Source organism: Brachyistius frenatus, unplaced genomic scaffold (genome assembly GCF_029030835.1).
Source record: "Brachyistius frenatus isolate BFR_SWC_R1_liver_20210118 unplaced genomic scaffold, ASM2903083v1 Contig_18, whole genome shotgun sequence".
Lineage (NCBI taxonomy): Eukaryota > Metazoa > Chordata > Actinopteri > Embiotocidae > Brachyistius > Brachyistius frenatus.
In genome coordinates, this window is record NW_027210617.1 from 4,396,875 (window position 1) to 4,417,591 (window position 20,717).

Here is a 20,717-nt window from a genome sequence, read left to right on the forward strand (position 1 = left end):
CCTCTCTTTCATCATTGTGACATTAAGACACAAATATAATCACACATATTGGATTTTATACTTCACCAATATGAAACTCTTTACTTTTCAGCTGGGTGAAAAATACAAACTCTTTAATACAAAAATACAAACACATTTCTGAAAAAAGAGACTGGAGGCAAACAAGGCAAGAAAATCAGACATCAATCTGGTAAATTAATGATAGTATATAAATACTTAGCAGAAAATGTGAAGTTCTAACCACACAATATATTGGTTTTCACTTAAATTAAATGATTTTCATTGTCACGCTAATAAAATTCCAGACGATAATTACATCCACTAATGCAGACCACGGCTGCGCAGTAGGGACCACACTTTGCCTCTGTTTGCATGTATGTTCGCTACATCTCAACTTTTACATAAATTGGGATAAAATAATACATTTGACGTGCTTTCAGATAGATATTTTGATGGATGGGTATTTTAGCAGAACTGAAAAGAGTCCCTTGGGTGCATGTTGAAAGAAAGCGGACATGTTTAAAAATAGAGAGGAAAGGCAAATGGTGACAAAGTTTGACTGAAACTTGCCAAAAGATAGAAAAGGGATAAGGCTGCAACGATGAGCACAGTGACCCGCACAGCAACGCACAAGTATACAGAAACACAGTGACAAGCAAGCAGTGATCAACAACAGTTAATAAAAAGGAAGGTTTGCAAAGACAAAAAAAAAAAAAAAGCATGTTGAAGCTGTTTAAGTGGAATGAGATCACAAAGAAAGATAACTTTAATCATAAGTGGTGCTAAACTCACAAATAACCACTTCCCTTAAGGGGTGAAAAGGTGAGACTGTGCCCTGTGGTTTTTTTCTTGGCACGCTACTTTCTGCCGCTTCTCATTTTTTTTCTCTGACATTTCCTGTTTTACCTCAAGTTGAAGATTCAGAGTATGTTAGTGGCTTTTTGAGGCTTGCATCTGCAGCCGTCAGTGTTTTTTCTTGCTCTTTCTATTTCTCTCCACCAAGATGCAACATATATGTTTTCTCATCCTAAAACGAACTTATGATTTGGAGCTCAGCTAACAGGAGTCAGGGGGATTTTATGCCTAATTTTTCAACTGCATCTGTGCAACAGTTAGCAAAACAATCCACCTGCTGGTCAAGGATGGTATTGCCAGACTGTGTTAATGGTGGCAAACACCATGAATTAGCGATTGGTTAAAGTCAGGCCAGGAAAGCTCTGATAATTACTTATGGGAAATCCTATTTTTATATGACAGTAGTGATGCCAACAACTTGTGGTCTTTTCCAAAAAAAGAAAAAACTTTTGAATGTCTGGAGGAAAAAAGATGTTGATAATATTATATATTAAGATAATGTAATGATACGACGAGTACCATCCGAGTCACTGAGCCTCAGCTAACGCCACTCTTATAATGTACCTTTATATTCCAATAGACTAAGAACAGGATTATTGTAATATAAACTGGTAGCAATATTTTGTATTCTCACAGTGAGAATATCACCCGATTTAAGATGCATGCATGTTGGTTTACATTTCCAATCGAAAAACGCCTGATAATAATCAGTTCAACTTGAGGTCCTCTGACAGAAAGGAAGTGCATTTTGTGCAAATTATTTTATTCAGAGATAGCAGACAAAACAGAAACAGAGGTGTCCTTTCCAGCTGAGAGCAGGCGGCGGCGACCTGTGACACCTGCGACTCTCAGCCTGAACTGACTTTTAAATCGAGTCCACACACTTGTGTAAACTTTATACAAAATAAAAAAGGACCCAACCAGACATGAAATTGTTTGGTAAATGCCTGCTTGCAGAAAGGTGCTGGTCCACACTGTCACGGTGCAAGAAGGTGTAAATATACTGTAGAGGTCAGGTTACAAGGTCAGAGACTGTACAAAAAGTACTGGGGATTAAATTGTGTGTTTATCTTCACCTCTGATGGCTCATTAACAACTAAATAAGAGGATGTGTTAGATAAATGTTATATAATGCCATTGAATATAAATCTTAATGTATTACCATTTTGCAATGGTTTCCAATTTATGGCTACATAAAATAAGGGATATTCTCTTTCAAAAAGGCAAATATAAAGGCTGAATTTAAATTATAATGCAGGTCAGCTTTGTGATGAAGACGCAAGTGAAGGGAGGAGATCTTATCGGAGATTTTCATAACTATTATCACAATCTATAACTATTCCTTAGTTGACGATGGCATGAAATATGGAAAACAAAACAGTGACAGGGTTGCTGTTCTGTGCGTATGCTAACAAGTACATTTATGCCTCACTGTGCACGCAAAACTCAAATGCAACAATTTTTTTTTTTTAAAGAAAATAAACATCTTGCAAGAACAGTTTGGGTTTGATGAAACAAATCCCTCTCAATAATTATTGTACAGTCACTAACAGGGTCACTGACATCCATCACAGCAAAATAATCTGCTAAATCTTCAGGTGAAGTAGCATTTGTAAGGTTTATATATAGTACTGAAAAAAAAAAACAGTCAATTTAAATGACTTGCCTATATTGTTGCTGAGCCTATTTATTGTCCTACTGAAGATTCATGCCATGTTTTTCAAATATCTAAGTGTAGTAAATGCTGCATGTTGTCCATCATGACTATGATAATGTTAAATGGACAGTATTACCCAGGCAATGTGGTCAAGATTAATGCAATTATTATTATTTTTTTGTCTTTTCTGTAATATCCGACAGATTATCAGCCACTATGATACAGCTTTGGAAACAGGAAACGTTGTTTTCTTATCGTAATTATTTCCTCACACTTGCACACAAATCATCTTCAAAAAAATACAATCGATCCACATACACACAAACACACACACATTCACTCATTTCCTCTCCAAACCGGGGCAAGTACTAGAGCAGTAATGTATAACTATTAATAATAAAATTATGTGTTATGACATCATTTATATTCAGATCACACATCCATGGACAGGTGAGGACAAAATGGGCGGTGGTACATCTGTAAAGTCTTATTTAGAGCAGGGATCCAGGTTTTAGTCGAAGGTGTCTGCAGACTTTGTGTGCAGCTCCTTTTCCACTTCAATGCCGCCTTCATGCTCCTCTTCTTCTCCTCCTTCCTCTCTCAGAGCCACCAGAAGCGTACGTAGACAATGAGCATGATGAAAAAGACACCACCAGCTGCCAGTTTGGCATAGGTGGAGCGGGTATTCAGATACTTGGCGTCGCTCCTGTACTTTTTCGACAGGCTGGACAAGTTGCTGGCCTTGGAGTCGAGTGCTGCATGGAGGAGAAAGCGGGGCGAGGAGAGGTGGGAACAAAAGAGGACGAGTGGAGAAAGGAGGCACAGAAGACAGAGAATGTGAAATTTAAGAGCATACCCGTCTTTTTTTTTTTTTAATTCAGCGCGAGACTGACACAACGCATCGCTATATCATGAAGGGACCTGGACATGCCAGAGGTAACAAAGACTTACCAGAGAGGGCCTCTCCCCTCTGTAGCACCTCCTCTATGTTGGCCACCATGATCCTCTGCACGTCCTGGAGCTCCGTGTTGATGCTGCCCAGATTCCTTCTCGCTCGGCTGTCGATGTACGACTTCTTGGTTTTTTGAATGTAAGTGTCTAAATAGAGCGAGAGACAAATATTAAAGCCAGCCAGTGGATCTTTTTATTCAAACTTAAACCCAGCATACAGTAAGTGCAGTGATGGTCAGTAAATTGAGACAGAAGTAAACACACACCAAAAGCAGTTGACCTTGGGCCGACAGAGGAGCAGCAAAAATATAACAACAATAGCAACAACAACAAAAACAAGAGACAAACAAAAAAAACACTTTGACTGTATACCTAACAACAGCAAAACAATCCCTTCCCAGTCACTTTCAGTGATTGATACAAGTTGTTATGTACCAGTCCCATCAAGGACTTACAATGTATGGATCAGGGAAGTACGGTGTCATCAAGGATTTACAGATTCCGAAATGCATTCAAAAAGGGTTCCCCATATTACCTGACATTTCTCATTCGAATGTTGGAGTGAATATTTCATTTTCTCCGGTTTTAAGAAGGACATAATGTCGGCTAACCATTGTGTATGAGTGGGCAGGGCAGCATCCCTGCACCTGAGCAGAACAGCCAGCAAGGCCAGGAGAGGAAACAAAAGATAAAGTTAACTGTACCTCTCCTCCAGTAACCCGAAATAAAGAAACCAAAGGGTGTGGTTTCAACTTACCATTTATTCTCAGGGAGAGGATTGTTTTTTGTAAATATTTCTCCACCAGATTAGTTGAGAAGACAACTGCCTGTTTTTTTTACTGTAGATGCACACTTCCTGTAGGCTCTCATAGCTGCATGTTTGATGACTTCACTTCCCTGTCGGGGGATGTAATAATCTGAAAGTGAAGATCCACTTAATGCAGTGTGACACTAGAGTACTTTTTTGTGGTGATGAAAAAGTGGGTCAGCAATGGGATTATTCACTGCGAGGAACGTGGTTACAGTTTGCAGGAATTATGAGCCTGAAAAAACTCTCAAAACAGACCAAATCATGTCACCTTTTTCCCCCAGGGATGCACAGCTACTGCCAATACTGATCTTATTAAACAGATCAGAGAAAGGCAAGTGCAACCAATCCATGTTAAAGCTGGTGTAGGCAGTTTTTATATATATATTTTATAGTTATATAGATATAGCATATTATAATTCAAGTTGTCTGAGAGAACACTAAACTAGACTGCACATCCCAGTGCGTCCGTTTTAAAAATCTAGCTTGTGACAGAGTCGATAAGCCAATCACAGATCAGTTCAGAAAGGGTGCGTTCCTATCGGCTGTTCTACAAATCCAGATGTAAGTGCCGCTGATAGTTGTTTTTAGCAACTAAAAACTAAAAAGGAAGAGGGACGTTAAAAAAAAAAAAAAGTCGGCCAATAAAAGCCATCGGGGATGTACTGGAAAAGAAATTCAGTCCTGGACTTATCTGGTGGGACTGGACCGCCCACACCCTGAATGACAGGCACACAGAGAGGGTCAGTAAAGAGACAGGCAGAGTCAGAGAAAGCCAGCGCACCACTGAACGCAATAAAACACAGAAATTGGCGACTGAAGCTGCTTATGCCCGTGTTCGTCTGGTGGGAGGGGCTTAGGACAGAGAGGGACTGGAGTTTCAAATTCTGGCCTTTTCCAGAACTGCCTGCACTAGTTTTAAGTATTTTTTTTTTTCTCTTTTCAGTCTCCTTGATAGGACCTCGTGTTTGTCTGATTTGTTGCAATTTTGTGTCATAAAAATGATCCAATTACACCTCTCAGTGCAATACACAGATTTAAATTCAGAGGGAAAGAGAGCGCTGCTATTGGATTTGATAGCCCGAGTTTACCGGGACAGGAAAAATTCAGACTAGAGCATCACTGACTGCTGTTTCCCGAACCACTAATGAGTCATTACAACTATACTTATCAATGGTCGCTAACGCATTTGAAACAAACAAGCAGACACACCAGTATAATTTGCAGAACACACTGCACAGAAGCACAACTACGACCACCACTGATGCCAAACCAGGTACAGGTTTAACATCCGTGTTACCAGAAGCGTAACAGGGTTAAAGCTTTTAGACCAGAGAGCTGAAACCTGCTCCCGGCTCTTTCTTTTTTCTTACCAAATTCAATGAAGGAGTAAGGGCGGGATACTGTGGGGACCTTCCTTCCATGCTGCTCATGAAACTCTCCCTGCAGGTCTTCTAGGTATGCAAAGGCTAGCTTCTTGGGAAAGCTGGCTTCGCAGAGCACAAGGTAGCACACTCCTTTCTCTATAAAATAGCTGCAAGGAAAACCAAACGCGTGGTCAGAATTCAAATATTAGTTCTACGGACAAGTGGTGGGTGATCTGGGTTCTTCTTTGAGCCCGACTTCACTGCACTCACTGAAATGCCATGGAGCCGGCCTCTAAAGTGCAGCGTGTGGGACTCTGGTCATTTAGTTTCCTGAAGAGCTGCTTAGCTTGACTCTGATACTGCTGAAGATCCCGACCCAACTAAAAACATGAAAAAAAAACCAAAAACAACATCAGTTATCACAGTTCACCGAAATCTCACACAGACAACACAGTATTTAATCATGGCAAAAAAAAACCTGACTGTTATATGCACTTCGGCAGGTAAAATTCACAAGAAAATGTAACTATTTTACAAACAGAACAGATAAAGATGACATGAATTTAAGTTGCGTCTGCTTGTCTGACAAGACAGACAAAAAAGTAGCCACCACCTACAGTCCAGATTTCACACTGTACTTTCCTGGATGGTGTACATTTCTTGCCCTGTAAAGAGTGCTGAAAAGCAATCATTTGAAGACTACACACAGACTCAGCAGTGTGACGCTACGTCTGACAAAATCGGCACTGAATCTTTCTGATCAATTAATTATGGTCAGCATTTTTGCCTGCGCATGGTAATCCCTTTTGTTGGGCGTGTCATTGACTTTAACACATGACAACGTATTTAGAGCAGGACTGCAGCATCACAGAAACACGTATGATGTAGAAGCACAGAGCAGAGACACAACAAACCTTTTCACTTCCCTTTTTGAAAGCAAATAAGAGAGGGAAGGAAACATGTTAGAGCACAAACATAGTAAAACAGCTCATCATGTTACAAATGCCATCCATTTGAAAAACATGTTTTAAGATAAGTTCATTGTTTTTTGAATCCCCGGTAAAAGTCTGAAAAGATAAGGCCCCCATGATGTCATCCGTCTTATCTCTGTGTCCTTTGAGATTGCAATTTATTAAAAAAAAAACATGTGTCTTGTCAATCCCCCACACCTCAATTTCACTGACGTAAACCTTTCACACCCTTTTTGATGCAAGACAAATCAAATGTATGGCCACATACAGTCAGCTGACATCACACATGAGCCGCAAAAGAGACCAAAACAAAGATCTTCGAGATTGTTCCTACCATAATAAACTTGTGTTTCAAAAGAGAGAGAGAGAGGTTTGTAACACGGTCAACATGTCTTTACTAGAGATGGACTAATATTGGCTTTTTTGAGACTGGTTCCAGCAAAAGTACTTAAGAGTTGAAATCCACCAATTACAGAATTCTGATTTCGTTTGTAATGTGAAGACAAGCGGTTTTTGAAAAGGGCTCAATATTAATGATCCATGACCCAGATATGGACTGAGCAGGATGTGTCACAGCAGAAAAAAAAGGAACATGTCAGTGCTCTCTGGTGGATGAATTGTGTAATGGCAGCACTCTTCTCCAGCTCCCTCAAACATACTGTGTCTTTGCCATTTCTGTACTGGTATTTCATGTTTCCCCATCAGCCAGCTCACACACACTAATACTGACGTATCTGTGACGAGCTCTAATTGACTAACTGACTGATATACATAATTCATTCCCATGCCATTGCTGAAGAATACAAATAAACTCGATGAGGACTGCATTTTGCACTGGGATTACATAAAGAGCATGCTTTGTGCTGTATCTGAATGCAGGCAGATTTTTTTTTTGAAGGTTTAAATTAGACTGTGTTGGACAGCAGCAGCAGCATCTGAACTTTCATAAAACTTCGAGCTGAAGTTTATCCTCAATCCTTTTAAATAATAATAAAAAAAGAAAAAAAGATGCAAATCAGCCTGTGAATAAATTCTGGGTTTAAAAGGGTAATGAACCTGTTGTGGGAGCAGTCTGATGAATGAGTCAGCTGATTTAGGTAAATAAAGCGCCGGCTCTGTGCACGGGGTGGACAGGCCTGCTGCAGGAAGCCTCCACTTATCACCAGCAAGTCGAAATTAACTTTCATACATCAGCTGGTGGCAAAGGGCCACAACCTGGAGGAAACTCGTCCCACGATTACGGGCCTCACAGCTGCTCAGCGACTTCATTTTTTTTTTTTTTTTTTTAGCCTACGTGTCCCTATCAACCTGGGAGGCATTTCCAGCAGCCAGCTAGCGACCTCAGAGGCAGAAAGGCTGAAACGTTTACCTGTTCGTCCTCCTGCATTGAAGCGGCCAGCGGAAGTCCGTCCGCCAGCCGAGCGATCATCGTCAACAGCACCATCTCTCCCAGATGTCTCGCTGTTTCTCCGCTTCCCAGCGATTGTTACAGGAAACTGATACCAATGTTTGACAGGCTGTAAAACTGACAACACCACAGGACTGACGCGCTGAGCTGGCCGGAAACGCAAGAGCTTTGAATTGTCACAGCTATAAACCCGCCGTCTCCTTGTTATGCGGAACCAAGCGGTCACAAAGAAAAGTTCCGCATCACGTACACTGCGCTAATTTTTCTTTTTTTTTTTTTTTAGCTTTATGCATTTTTCGACGATGACAACAACAGCAACAATAAGAAGACTAATAATAGTAAAAACAATAGAATTAAATTAAATTAAAAGATTTAATTCCTACACGCATTTTTTTTTTTTTATGTGATCATGTACACGTCATGTTATACACGCAGTGCACCCTCAAGTCAAAACCTTTTCTCACTTATCGGGGGTTATTTTGCTCTTGTGGGGTGTCCGGGGCCCACCAACCCCCTCAATAACAACTGATTATAGTCTCTTTCAATACATCTAATTTCATTTTACCATGCAGCAGGTAATTTAAACTCCAGAGTTTATATACAGATACGAAGATACAAAAGCCAACCAAAATCTAGCAGCAGGAATTTAAATGTGAAGTGGAGTTACAGAGTTATAGCATGGTAACGTTTCTACCAAACACATACCTGCGCACACACAGTCATTAACTTGGTCTTATACAGTCTGATACTTTGCAAGCATCTCCTCTTCCAGCCAGGCTGGTGAGGGACTCAGCGACAAAGATCAGGAGCTCACTGGACCCTTCAAAGCCTCTTAGTTTTGTGACTTGTGATAAGACAAGTGGTCGGTTGGTGTGTCCACAGGGACTCACTGTTGCAGACCGCAGCCCTGACATGACAGACAAAACACCTAGTGACCCCCAGCGTCTGCCACACAGCATTTCTGCTGCCCGCCCGACGTTTAATGGGAGCAACACATGGCACGATCTGATAGGAAACACCTATCTGTATATTTAACAGAAAATCAGATGTAGCTGGTCAAGGTGCTAATATCTACTTTGTGTGCAATTATTAAAGAATCACAAGATAAACCTGAGGGGAGATGAGGAAAGGAACAGACGTACGTATTTGCCACAGGGATCATCAAAGTGTCGCCCTACATCGTGTTTCCTCTGTTTGCTCCTCTGGCTCCATCTGTGAACATGGCACCGGTCCTGCACTCAAGCTGCACGTTCATATGGCAGGGATTCAGGTCCAGTTACAATAAAGCCAGTGAAACTACACTGAGGACCATTGGATGACTCTCACTGCAAACACCTAAAATATTTAAAAGCCTGAGTTGAGCAGGATATTAAAACCAAAGAGTTGTCTCATTTTGTGTTGCAGAGGTACTAATAAACTAATATACTAACAGACAGCCTTGGGATTAAAACAATGAATGCTTTACTGTACATCAGAGCAGTGCCTCCTGAGATACGGGTCTAATAGCCCTAACAGCAAAAGACATTTACATTTCCATAATGCCCTTAATAACCACATGAGCTCACTGTGTCCTGATCCAGCTTCCCTCATTGTACACTCTTCACTGAGGACGACTCATACTCAAAACAAGACATTTCAGCTACAGCATTAATCGCAAAACCCAAACAAACTTGGAATAGTTGCTTTGAATCCTGTTCGATGTTCGTAAAATATTCAAATGTCATGTACATATGAGCAGAAACAATGAACACGCTGGAACAAACTGAAGATGAGTCAGACAAGTGCAAACATAATTATGAGACAGCACAGCTGGATGGTGTCTCTGGTGCTACTTTGCACTGAGGTGAAGTTTAAGTGACACTGATCCTTCATGTCTGTAATTGCAGTTTCAAGACAAATCACAATTTAATTGAGGTTTAAAATTAATTACTAGTTTGTGCAAACCATCCGATGATGATGTTGCATTTTGCCAATAACAGGTTAAATTTGCAGGCAATTTGCAATCTTCTGTAGTAACAGAAGTGCAAAATGGCTCTCAAAGGAGAAAGAAAAAGAAAATCATAGAAGATCTGCATTTTATTACACACACGCACTTGAATTTAAATTTATCCACACAAAACATAGAAGGACATGTACACACACAACTCCTGCCCTGTACTGGCACTGTAGATAAACTGACCTTGTGTATTCAAAACATTTCAGGTCACAAAAAATAGGAAAGAAACAAATCAGTTTTATCCAACAAATAAATCAGCAAAAACTGTGATTTGTAACAACAACAAAAAAATCTAAGCAAACATTATTTTTGATACAGTATATTTCCCTTTATATGCCTATTAGAAAGTATACACTTGAACAAGGGCCGATTTCATTTGCAACTATTTTACGGTCCCTGGAGTGTTCAGTTGGTCCCTTGTCAGAAATGTTTTCATGAAATAGTTTGTATCAATGACCTTTCTGTCTCCTTTATCCTCTCTGTGATGGGAGCAGCTCAGGCTTGAGGTTTTTTTTTTAATGGTATCAGAACAATAAAAAACATTTTGAACTTTTGTTTGATTGGTGGACATTATGGATGTAGGCAAAACATTCTCCACCTTTGAACCGCAAAATTAATAATGAATGCCATGAGACTTACAAAATAAGGTTTTCTGTGCTCAAATTCCTCAGAGACTGAGCCATGGTCCCACACAGTAACAGATAATAGGATAATACTGCTGATTTGTGATGGTCCCCAGTTCCCTAAATGTAGCAAAAACAAAAATGCCACATTTGCCGTAGCATTGGAAGAAAATTAAATTTTTATATTATATGAAATAATAAACATTGAGAGTAAAATAAGTGTCAGCAGGTAAGAATGTAAGAATTTTCTCCAGCAATTTAAAATATGAACCGTTGACAGATAAGTCAATAGAGAAAGCCCATAAAAATATTGTAGTATATCCAATCAAAACAAAACTCCTTTTACCTTCTGATAAATTCCAGGACAGATTATAAATGCTGCAGATCTCAAATATGATTTTGCAGGTATGCCAAACTCTAATCTGTTTTCTGACTGTGCACCTAAAATATCAAGACAAGGCCACTTGAATGCAAATTAAATATTTGACAGTACATTTTGGTGTTAAGTGTAAATTGCTGGTTCAGTAGTTTAAATTTAAACAGCTGGTGATTGGTTCCATCATTGTCACTGTACTGTAGGCATTAATAACAGGAGACAGGTGAGCAATAAATGGTAAAGTCACTGATGGATTCTCTTATAATCCTGCATGAACACATTTGTGTTCAGGAAAAAATGCTGTGATACTTTTGTGCGATGGAGACAGCATGAGCAGGAGGACATGGCATCAACGGCAGTCGAGGGGGCCCCAGACACAGGCCTGACACGTCATTCATCAGCTGCTTGTTCACTCCCAGATCAAAGCCTGTCAATGACCATAAAGCATTTTCAAGTGTAACAAAGACTGTTATCGTATCAGAAAATGTCTATACCAGATCTAATTTGGCAGAAGACATCATGACGACATCATCACTCACCAAGTTTCATGGCATAAGTCAGAAGCTCTTGCACCTTGAACTGGTAATGGAGACAAAATGTAAAGATGTAAACAAAAATGAGTACGAGTAGTAGAAAGAAAGTTGGGAACAACAGCAAAGACATCAGTAATACCTGTATTTTTCTGGCTTCGACAAGGTCACCCCGCTCAAATGCTGACATGAGCTTGTTGACGCTACACCCGAAATAGTTAAATGTGCTGCGGGCAGACAAATAAATAACATGAATTACTATTTAACATAGAGAATAAAAGAAGAGAAAAGCATTATGAAATTGAAGATCACACACACCGACCTGCCAACTGCACCGTGCGCTCCCATAGCCAGTGCTGCTAGCAGTTGCTTTGGTAAAATGAAGGAAAATTTGTCTCATGAAGATGCTATAGCTGAAGTTAAGAGTCAGAAAGCGTCATCTTACATTGTAGGCAGATACAGTACAAAACCAGATGGAGGTGAGGAAAACACTGACCTCGTCCACGCCATACAGGACCGACCAGTGAGGCCTATTGTAGCTGACACACTGGCCAAAGTCCATCAGGTCACTCCCACTGAACTTCACTCCTCTGAAGGAGGGAATGAGATTCTCAATGTCTTCTACCACATCTCTCGCTCGCACTGAAGAAGAAAAGAGAAAATTCACCTCATTACAAATATTTGACATATAACATGCTGCTGATCATGGACAAAAATATGTCTTTATCTTGAAATGTAGTGTGAAAACAGGATGAAAAATCTTCCGTCAACAGCACTCACGGTTAACACCAGTTACTGCCGGTATGTGATAGTAATAAAAGGGCAGAGTTGGAGCGACCGATGCCACTTCCTGCAGGAACATCCTCAAAGCATCTGGAGCAGGCCGACGAGTAAAGAAAGGTACCATATTTACATTATGTAAATATTTGAACGAAGCCACAATACTGATACATGAAGTAACTGTAAAAGTGGATGTTAGTGGTTATGTGCATGTCCTGTCATTTGAGACATTGAAATAAAGGCTTCTCCCGCCAAACACCGTCACATACCTGCAGTGCTGGGTTTGAAGAAGGAGGGAGCAATGACTGCTATCCCATCAGCTCCGATTTGTGCTGCATGGCGAGCCTGGACGGAAGATCAACAAAAACTAAGGCAACTTGTAGCAACTGCTATGGTGGATCTACAGCCAATTATTTCAATGATACAAAAATAAAATAAAATAAAAAATGCTAGAAACTTAATAAAAACAAACTATAAAGTTGATAGAAAGATATATTTCAAGCTTTGTAGTTTCAGCATACTGGTACTGTAGCACTTTAATTTCCATTGATAAAAAACAAACAAGTGTTTTAATAATATAGTTCAACACTTATTCACTTTCTGGTAGAGAGTTGGACTGAAATGTTGTTACAGCCAGCAGCTGCTTGGCTTCGTGTCGAATAAAGACTGGAATCAGAGGGAAAGGACAGGCTCGGCTCTGTCAAATGATTACAAAATCCACCTATTTGCAGCTCTAAACCTCACTAAGTAACAATCTTCAGAACATGTTTGGGGAGGAGCATTCCTGAACAAAAAAAATGTAATTTGTTTGAGGTGCCTTTTTGGACCGAGATGCATGTAGGCATAAAAATACCAAAACAACCCTTCAAGGCTCTTTCTCTTGAAACAATTAAAAGGCCTTTATTATCAAATAAATCCTTGATCGAAGAGTCAAATAAATAGTAACTGCCCTTTTTGTAATAGTATTTCACCAACAGGAGTCTTACATTTGGCCACGGTTTGACAGCATAGAAAAGGTGTGGACAGTACAGTTTTTTTGTATTTTCACCCCAACATGTTGCTCTTGTTTGTTAATTCTGTGCAGAATCTGACAAATGACACTTCTCTGTCTTACAAAGACAGGGATGTGCCAGACAATTTCTCGGCTGGGACCGGGAACTTCCCGCACAGTCTTCACTCAAAAACAGTCTGACGCACGCAAAACAGGAACCAGCACAAAGTGACGAACTATTTCAATTGTTTCAACATTAAACTGAACTTATTATACAAACAATAAAATATCAAAGCAAAACCAGAAGAACATAAGTGCAGGTCAAACTCATTTATTAAGTTTACTTGAGTTGCAATGCATCTAAAAGCACGTGTAGTGAATGAACATACTGGGAATACTGCTCTAATTGAAAGTAATTTGTCCAAAACCTATCAATGCAGAGGATTAATTGTAATCATGGTTAAGTTAAACCTGGAAAGTTGCCCGACCAGGCAAGTCTGGAGGAATACGTTTTGATGGTAAAATAAAATAGACTTAAATGATCCTGCTTTTCTGAAGTAAGCTTGATTTATAACTTGGATTCTTCATGAAACGCACCTTGTGAAGATATATTTTGTTTTAATTTTCCCATCACTACAGACGACCGGCAACAACTTACCAGCTCTTGGGAATCTTTAAGACTCATGCAACCGACATGGACAATCACCTGATCCATTCTGTAGGAAGACAATTCAAACACTGTCAACTCGGTTTTACCATGCATTAAAAAAATTTTTTTTTAAAAGTGTGAGGACTTACTTGCCCTTAGCTTTCTGACACCACTCCTCTGCCAGGAGCTTCCTCTCTACCAGAGTGAGAGACATGCTCTCTCCTGTGGTGCCATTCACTGCAAGCAAGAGAAGTCTTGTACTATTTACACAGCATTTTCCACATGACAACAGTATCTTAAAGAAATGTAAAGAGAACAATTCTAACCTAAATCTAAGTCTGATGAGTCAACGCTCGCTCCCAAAACTGAGTTACTCCTGACAGTAAATTGCATGGAACAAAATGAAAACAAAACAAAGACTGCTAATCAAATATGAACGGATGACATGACCTATATAATCAAGCTTCACCAGGAGGTAAAAAAAATTTTAAAAAAAGGGGAGAAACCTCTGGTGGGGCCAAATAGAGGGATCCACCACCAGGACAGCAGAGTGCGCAATACGTGCCAGGAGAAAACAATTTCATGGAGCAAAGACGCAGACAATGACGAAGACAGTGAGATGAAAAACGAGAAGAAAAGAACAGGGGAAAAACAGGATGAGGCACAAAGATCAGCACAAACTTATTCTGCTGAGTAAGGTCTTACAGAAACTAGTCCGGAAACGAAGCACTGACAAAAGGAGAAATTTAGCACAAACTGCGATGATTCATTTGGTTTGAGCAAAGTGCGAAATGAAATAGAAATCTCTGCAGTCATGTATGACACAAAGGAAAGACTAACTAGCCTTGATTAACGAAGAGAAAAGGAGATTATGTCTTCTCACTATTGAATTTGTGCATCACGGGTAGCTAATGCAGAACAGACTGATAACCAAACAGAGCTTTAGACAAAACATTATCTTCCTAGTTTGGTCAGATAAAACAATGAGGACAAATAAGAGACGTAAGGATTAATGTGCCTGGAAAAGTTTTTTTTTCCTTTTTAAAGCAAAACTGGTACAGTTAAGAATGAAGTAGTACTTTTTATTGAAAGCAAAAGTATTGACTGTTTTTCTATTTTAAATCGACAAGTCTACAACTCCACTAGTCGCAATAACTATTTTTGAGGACTTCTTATGCAGTCTAAAGATTTAAGAGTCCCACAGGGTTTATATTCTTTGAGGAGGTCAGAGACCTATTTTGGGCAATATATTTTGCATTCTCTTGTTTTTTTTACTTGTTCATTTATCCATTTCTGCTCAGCTGCCCTGGCCCTCATAAACAGTCTGTGTGTCGATATGAAAAATATGTCTTTGTCTGCAAATGTAGTGTGATACATTTGATACTACCTGAAGGACAAATTATGTGACACTTTACGTGATGCATTTAGTGCTTATTAAGGATCCAAGCACCAACGGCGGTGGAAACCTATTGTTTTTGGTCTGATTTGTATTTATTTTAAAAGCGTTCCCAGCTTTTATTCAGACATCCAGGCAGCTGCTCTGCCTGACTGTGGCGACTGAAGCCGAGGCTGGATATCAATATTGTTCGGACTTCAGTCGCTGAAGTGGTTCAGTCAACCAAATACAATTTACTTTGTGCTTAGTCACCATAAATAACAAACCTTTGCCTAATCAGATTTGACTTCACTTCAGGCTCTGGCAAAATATAGGTCTTCTTTCACAATCTTCTGACATTTTGTGAACAAAATGACAAAATGAAAACAATCGGTGATTGCACTACGCGTTTTGAGTATTTTGTTACTTTCACAGAATGAACATATCGACTCAAAATCACAGTCAAAACCTGCCTAATGTGCCAAAGGCGATCTTTGTACATTTGAAAAATAGAAGGGAAAAAGAGAAACGAACACTGGACGCACTACACTGCATAACGGTATGGACAAGGCAGATGTAAAATGTGTTTTTGAGGAGTCTAATGAATTCAGCACATTAATCAGGCCTCAATAATACATGACATAATTTGATTTAATGCTGATGAGTTGAATTGAAATAGTCTACAGAATTGGCTATCAACCATAGACTGTAGGTATGAACTGATTATACTCAAAATTCATCGTGTGGCACAAAAAGCAGATGACAAAACCATCAAGTGTGTATTACGTGACTTTGTCTTTGTTTAGCATGACGTATTTTTCAAAGAAAATAAATAACAAACATTTTGACAAAAGCTTATTTCATAATTTTAGAAGGTTATGAGATCATTTTAGTTTTGAAGTGAAGTAAAGTCGCTGGAAGACTATAATGCTCTCCAAAAGTAACTTTTCTTTACATTTCATTTAGCTGACGCTTTTATCCAAAGCGACTTACAATAAGTGCGTTTCAACCAAGAGGGTTCAAAACCCAGAACAACAAGTTCTGTAACTGAATGACTAAGGTGTGGTGTTCCAGTTAGATCCAACCCTACCTGATTATATTTTAAAGTAATCTAACCCAATGCTGCATTTTTCCAAGGATTAGAAAGGAGGGTTAACGGTTAACAGAGGAACAATATATCAACTTTGTCAACAAACCAACAATCGTGCGTTATCAGCGTTGATTCAGATGGGAACACAGACAATGACAAATATCAAAAGGAAGAATCGACTTGAAAACTTACCAAATATGCTATTTACACCTTGCTTCTCTGTCAAGTAGTCAACATAAGGTCCAATCACTGATAGGTTGACTTCACTGTTTGGCAAAAAGAATACCAAACATGCGGTGGTGCTTCAGATCTACAGGAGTGTATGACATCTCCACACTCATTCCTCACTTTTAACTTCTCACAGGGGAACTGAATGTACACATGCATTCACACACACACACCAAACACATTCAATCAGTGCCGGACTCGGGGAAAAAAAAACTGCCAGACAAAGCAAAGTGTTGTCTGAAAGCTGCAGTAGTGCCCAGATCAAATATTGCCAGTTAGTGTGTCACTTTGTGGACACGTACCGATTCCTGGTGGTTTGGCACTCGGGACTTTTGGTATGCCGTCACTTTATGCATATGCAAGTTTGGTGCAAGTTGCCGAGCGTTAAGCCAAATGCTGCCCAAATGCGTTCTTTTCTGTCATCATCTCCAATTCTGATATGGTCTTTATCATAGACATACATATGTTTATGGTCTTTATTAGGTTAGAGCGATGTAAATAAAGGGATTTACATGTTTCTCCCGCCTCTTCTGTAGCTTGGATGTGTCCAATGATTTCCAAATGTCAGTGAAGTCGTTTCATATTCTGATTGTGACTCTGAAATCCTGCCGATGTGTCCAAACGTGATATTAGAGCCGGCCTTGGATAACGGTGTTAACGTCAGCCTCGCCACCGCAAACAGTCCGACTGATTGATAACAGTCACCAACAGGCAAAATACTTGTATTGTTTTTGATACGTTGAACTCCTCAATGAACACGATCAGACAGAATTTCAAATCTTACTCCACGTTGCTCAGCATTAACCAGGTAGATGTATGGCAGAATATTTATAATTTACCATAAACATATTAAATAACCGGATGCTATCAAACATAAGGCATTTACTACCGGCATAAATATTATTGATGTGGTGATTTGTTTTATTGAGAAAACTTAAAAATAGTCCCCCAAAAAATAGTTTTACCATTTATTACTTATGCTTGTGTTTCATTAGGGGTCAAGTTTACACCGATCATAAATGGCAGCATTTTTTTTTTTTTTTAACACGTGTCTCATATAGACATACCAGTGGTATACCATTGCAAAACCCAGTGAGGCTGTATTGTACACCGATTCAGCTGTTAATGCCGATCATAAACAGCAGCACTGATACCGGATATTGTTTTGGTAAGTTATAAATATTCTGCCATACATGTTCCTGGTTAATGTTCAGCAACGTGGAGGAAGATTTGAAATGATGTGTGATCGTGTTCATTTACGAATTCAACGTGTGAAAAACAGTGCAAGTATTTTCCTATTGGTGACTCTGGTTTCGATTCATTCAAACTGTTCACGGTGGCGAGGCCAAATCCAAGACCGGCTCTAATATCACGTTTGGACACATCGGCAGGATTTCAGAGTCACAATCAGAATATGAAACGACTTCACTGTCATTTGGAAATCACTGGACACGTCCACGCCACAGAAGAGGCGAGAGAAACGTGCCAACTTGCAATGTTTGATCTCGCCATCTTTCTGAAGCTTCTTACCTTTGGGTGGTGAATGGCGTAAAGGTGGCTGCAACCAGACCCGACAGCTTTTTCTGGTTTGCAAGAGTCATGGTAGACATAAATACCTGGCATAGAAACAGACATGTCAGTCAGAAACAAAGAAAGAACGAGGAAACGAAGAGGACATAGAAAGACAGGAAGGACGAGGAAAAGAAGAGGACATAGAAAGACAGGAAGGACGAGGAAAAGAAGCGGACATAGAAAGACAGGAAGGACGAGGAAACGAAGAGGACATAGAAAGACAGGAAGGACGAGGAAAAGAAGAGGACATAGAAAGACAGGAAGGACGAGGAAAAGAAGAGGACATAGAAAGACAGGAAGGACGAGGAAACGAAGAGGACATAGAAAGACAGGAAGGACGAGGAAAAGAAGAGGACATAGAAAGACAGGAAGGACGAGGAAAAGAAGAGGACATAGAAAGACAGGAAGGACGAGGAAACGAAGAGGACATAGAAAGACAGGAAGGACGAGGAAACGAAGAGGACATAGAAAGACAGGAAGGACGAGGAACAAAAACCGTTAGACAGTCATAACTTTTAAAAGGTTGTTACATGTCAAAATTATCCTAAAAAAAAAAAAAACACATTGCATCTACACCTTCGGGACACAGTATGTGAACAATACTCAATGCAGAGGAGTTTATAGCCATCGACCCTATTTATGAAAATAAAAACAAGACATGCTGTCGAAATTTAGTCCAGCTCTATTATCTGCAGCCTACCTGTACCAGCGTGCTTCTTCAACATCAAATGCAGTTTTCGAGGAAGTATTTCACGGGTTACGACTTGTTTGCAAGCATCCGCCCGGGATTTGGTGATGTGCCTGTCACGTGGAACCATCTGCGCGTCAAGTGACAAAGCAAAGCTTCACGGGAAATGTAGTTTGTGAATGAAAATCGCGAGAATAAAGCGAGATGAACCCGGACTTTTATCCACGTCGATATTAGAAAACGTCCACCTCACCTTCCGACACGCGTACGACGTTTTCAATCGTTTTGAAACGTATTCATGTGGGCTGAATGTAGTTAGCTTTCCATTTACAAAACATTAATGCCGCCTTAAATTGCTGTCAGGGATATGTGAATATTATGTGGCGCATAGAAACAAAACTGTAAATAGTTAAAAATGGATATTACTAGTGATTAGTGATGTTACGAGGTGTGCCGACGCTTCGAAGCGTGTGTCGCGTAACGGAGGGGGCGTGTCCTCGAAGCGCGTGTCGAGGCTTGCTTCATTTAGGGGAGGAGCCAAAAACGATGACGTCCGAAGCCTCGCTGCCCGGCTGTACCACGTGACTGCTTCGGGAAGTGGTTCAGATTTTGCCGGGAGGTTTGACGGCAATATAAACCCCTCAGGCTCCGTTCAAAATGTGGGTTGTTGGTGGAGAGTTGAGGTCAGTTGAGAGTTTGGATAGTTTGGAGAGTTTAGAGAGAGAGAGATAGTTTGGAGATGTAGGAGAGTGAGGAGAGAAGGAGGTGATAAGATGGAGCCAGCCGGGAAGAAGAGGATTTCCCCTGTGGGAACACTTTAATTTGATAACTCCTAATAAAGTAAGCTATATCTAACTCTATTTCTGACACATTAGGTTTGCTTATCAAGAACTGTATTTTTCACAGTTTCTTATTTTATTCAAAGGTGAGTTGGGGTACAATAACAACACCTCATCCATGCTGAGGCATTACCGTGCCTTGCATGAGAATAAGGTAGGTAGGTAGGTAGGTATATACTTTATTAATCCCCGAGGGGAAATTTTTTCGCCACAGCAGCATACATACAGGAGCAATAATAGAAACAATAGAATAAAATAATAATAGAATAGAATAATATAATAGAAAAGCAATAAAATAAAAAATATAAATATAAAATATAAAATGCACAGTACATACAGTATATATACAGTACATTAAATATCTATATATATTATATACAACCAACCAATAAACACAGTCAACATATATATATATATATATACATATGGTACAGTATATATCTATATATATAATATACATACAATATACAAGCAACCAAGAAACACAGTCAACAGTGTTTTTGTACTGTGATTGATTTTGCCAGAGGTGAGTTATTGTACAGTCTTATTGCAGTGGGCAGGAATGATCTCCTGTATCTGTCCTTGTGACAAGCGGAGCTGGAGGAGTCTATTGGAGAAAGTGCTCCGCTGTCCCTGCAGCAGGTGGTGGAGAGGGTGGACAGGATTATCCAATATGGATAATAGTTTGATCAGCGTCCTCCTCTCCACCACCTTTTCCAGACTATCTAGTTTGTAGCCGATGATGGAGCCGGCCTTCTTAACCAGCTTGTTAAGTCTGTTGGTGTCACCGGCTCCAATGCTGCTCCCCCAGCAGACCACAGCGAAGTACAATGCACTGGCCACAACAGATGGTAGAACATCTCCAGCATCATGCTGCACACATTGAAGGATCGGAGTTTCCTCAGAAAAAAGAGTCGACTCATCACCTTCTTGTAGACAGCGTAGATGTTGGTCTTCCATTTC

At 39.9% G+C, this 20,717-nt stretch overlaps 2 protein-coding genes across 2 annotated transcripts; both read right to left on the minus strand.

The window, feature by feature from the left end:
* Positions 1-1,601: 1,601 nt before the first annotated feature.
* sec22bb (SEC22 homolog B, vesicle trafficking protein b) lies at positions 1,602-8,286 on the minus strand. Its single transcript, XM_069695003.1, has 5 exons — positions 7,979-8,286; positions 5,909-6,018; positions 5,645-5,805; positions 3,464-3,610; positions 1,602-3,267 (listed from the first exon to the last, which is right to left on the minus strand). Exons 1-5 carry the CDS (start codon positions 8,051-8,053, stop codon positions 3,113-3,115), a joined length of 648 nt encoding a protein of 215 aa, XP_069551104.1. The 5' UTR covers positions 8,054-8,286; the 3' UTR covers positions 1,602-3,112.
* Positions 8,287-10,078: 1,792 nt separating this feature from the next.
* On the minus strand, positions 10,079-19,261 carry npl (N-acetylneuraminate pyruvate lyase (dihydrodipicolinate synthase)). The gene is made up of 12 exons (XM_069695002.1): positions 18,928-19,261; positions 18,186-18,271; positions 16,620-16,693; positions 14,112-14,199; positions 13,972-14,029; positions 12,592-12,667; positions 12,323-12,415; positions 12,039-12,184; positions 11,865-11,911; positions 11,685-11,769; positions 11,552-11,591; positions 10,079-11,439 (listed from the first exon to the last, which is right to left on the minus strand). The coding sequence occupies exons 2-12, from the start codon at positions 18,263-18,265 to the stop codon at positions 11,300-11,302; spliced, it is 927 nt and encodes a 308-aa protein (XP_069551103.1). The 5' UTR covers positions 18,266-18,271; positions 18,928-19,261; the 3' UTR covers positions 10,079-11,299.
* Positions 19,262-20,717: the final 1,456 nt, after the last annotated feature.

Coding starts and splice junctions, on each gene's coding strand:
- sec22bb (XM_069695003.1), bottom strand. CDS start 8,053: ATGGTGCTGTTGACGATGATCGCTCGGCTGGCGGACGGACTTCCGCTG. Junction 6,019..7,978: donor CAATGCAGGAGGACGAACAG/GTAAACGTTTCA, acceptor TCATGTTTTTAG/TTGGGTCGGGATCTTCAGCA. Junction 3,268..3,463: donor GAGGGGAGAGGCCCTCTCTG/GTAAGTCTTTGT, acceptor TCCTCCATGCAG/CACTCGACTCCAAGGCCAGC.
- npl (XM_069695002.1), bottom strand. CDS start 18,265: ATGTCTACCATGACTCTTGCAAACCAGAAAAAGCTGTCGGGTCTGGTT. Junction 14,200..16,619: donor AGGTGTAAATAGCATATTTG/GTAAGTTTTCAA, acceptor TCTTGCTTGCAG/TGAATGGCACCACAGGAGAG. Junction 14,030..14,111: donor TGTCAGAAAGCTAAGGGCAA/GTAAGTCCTCAC, acceptor GTCTTCCTACAG/AATGGATCAGGTGATTGTCC.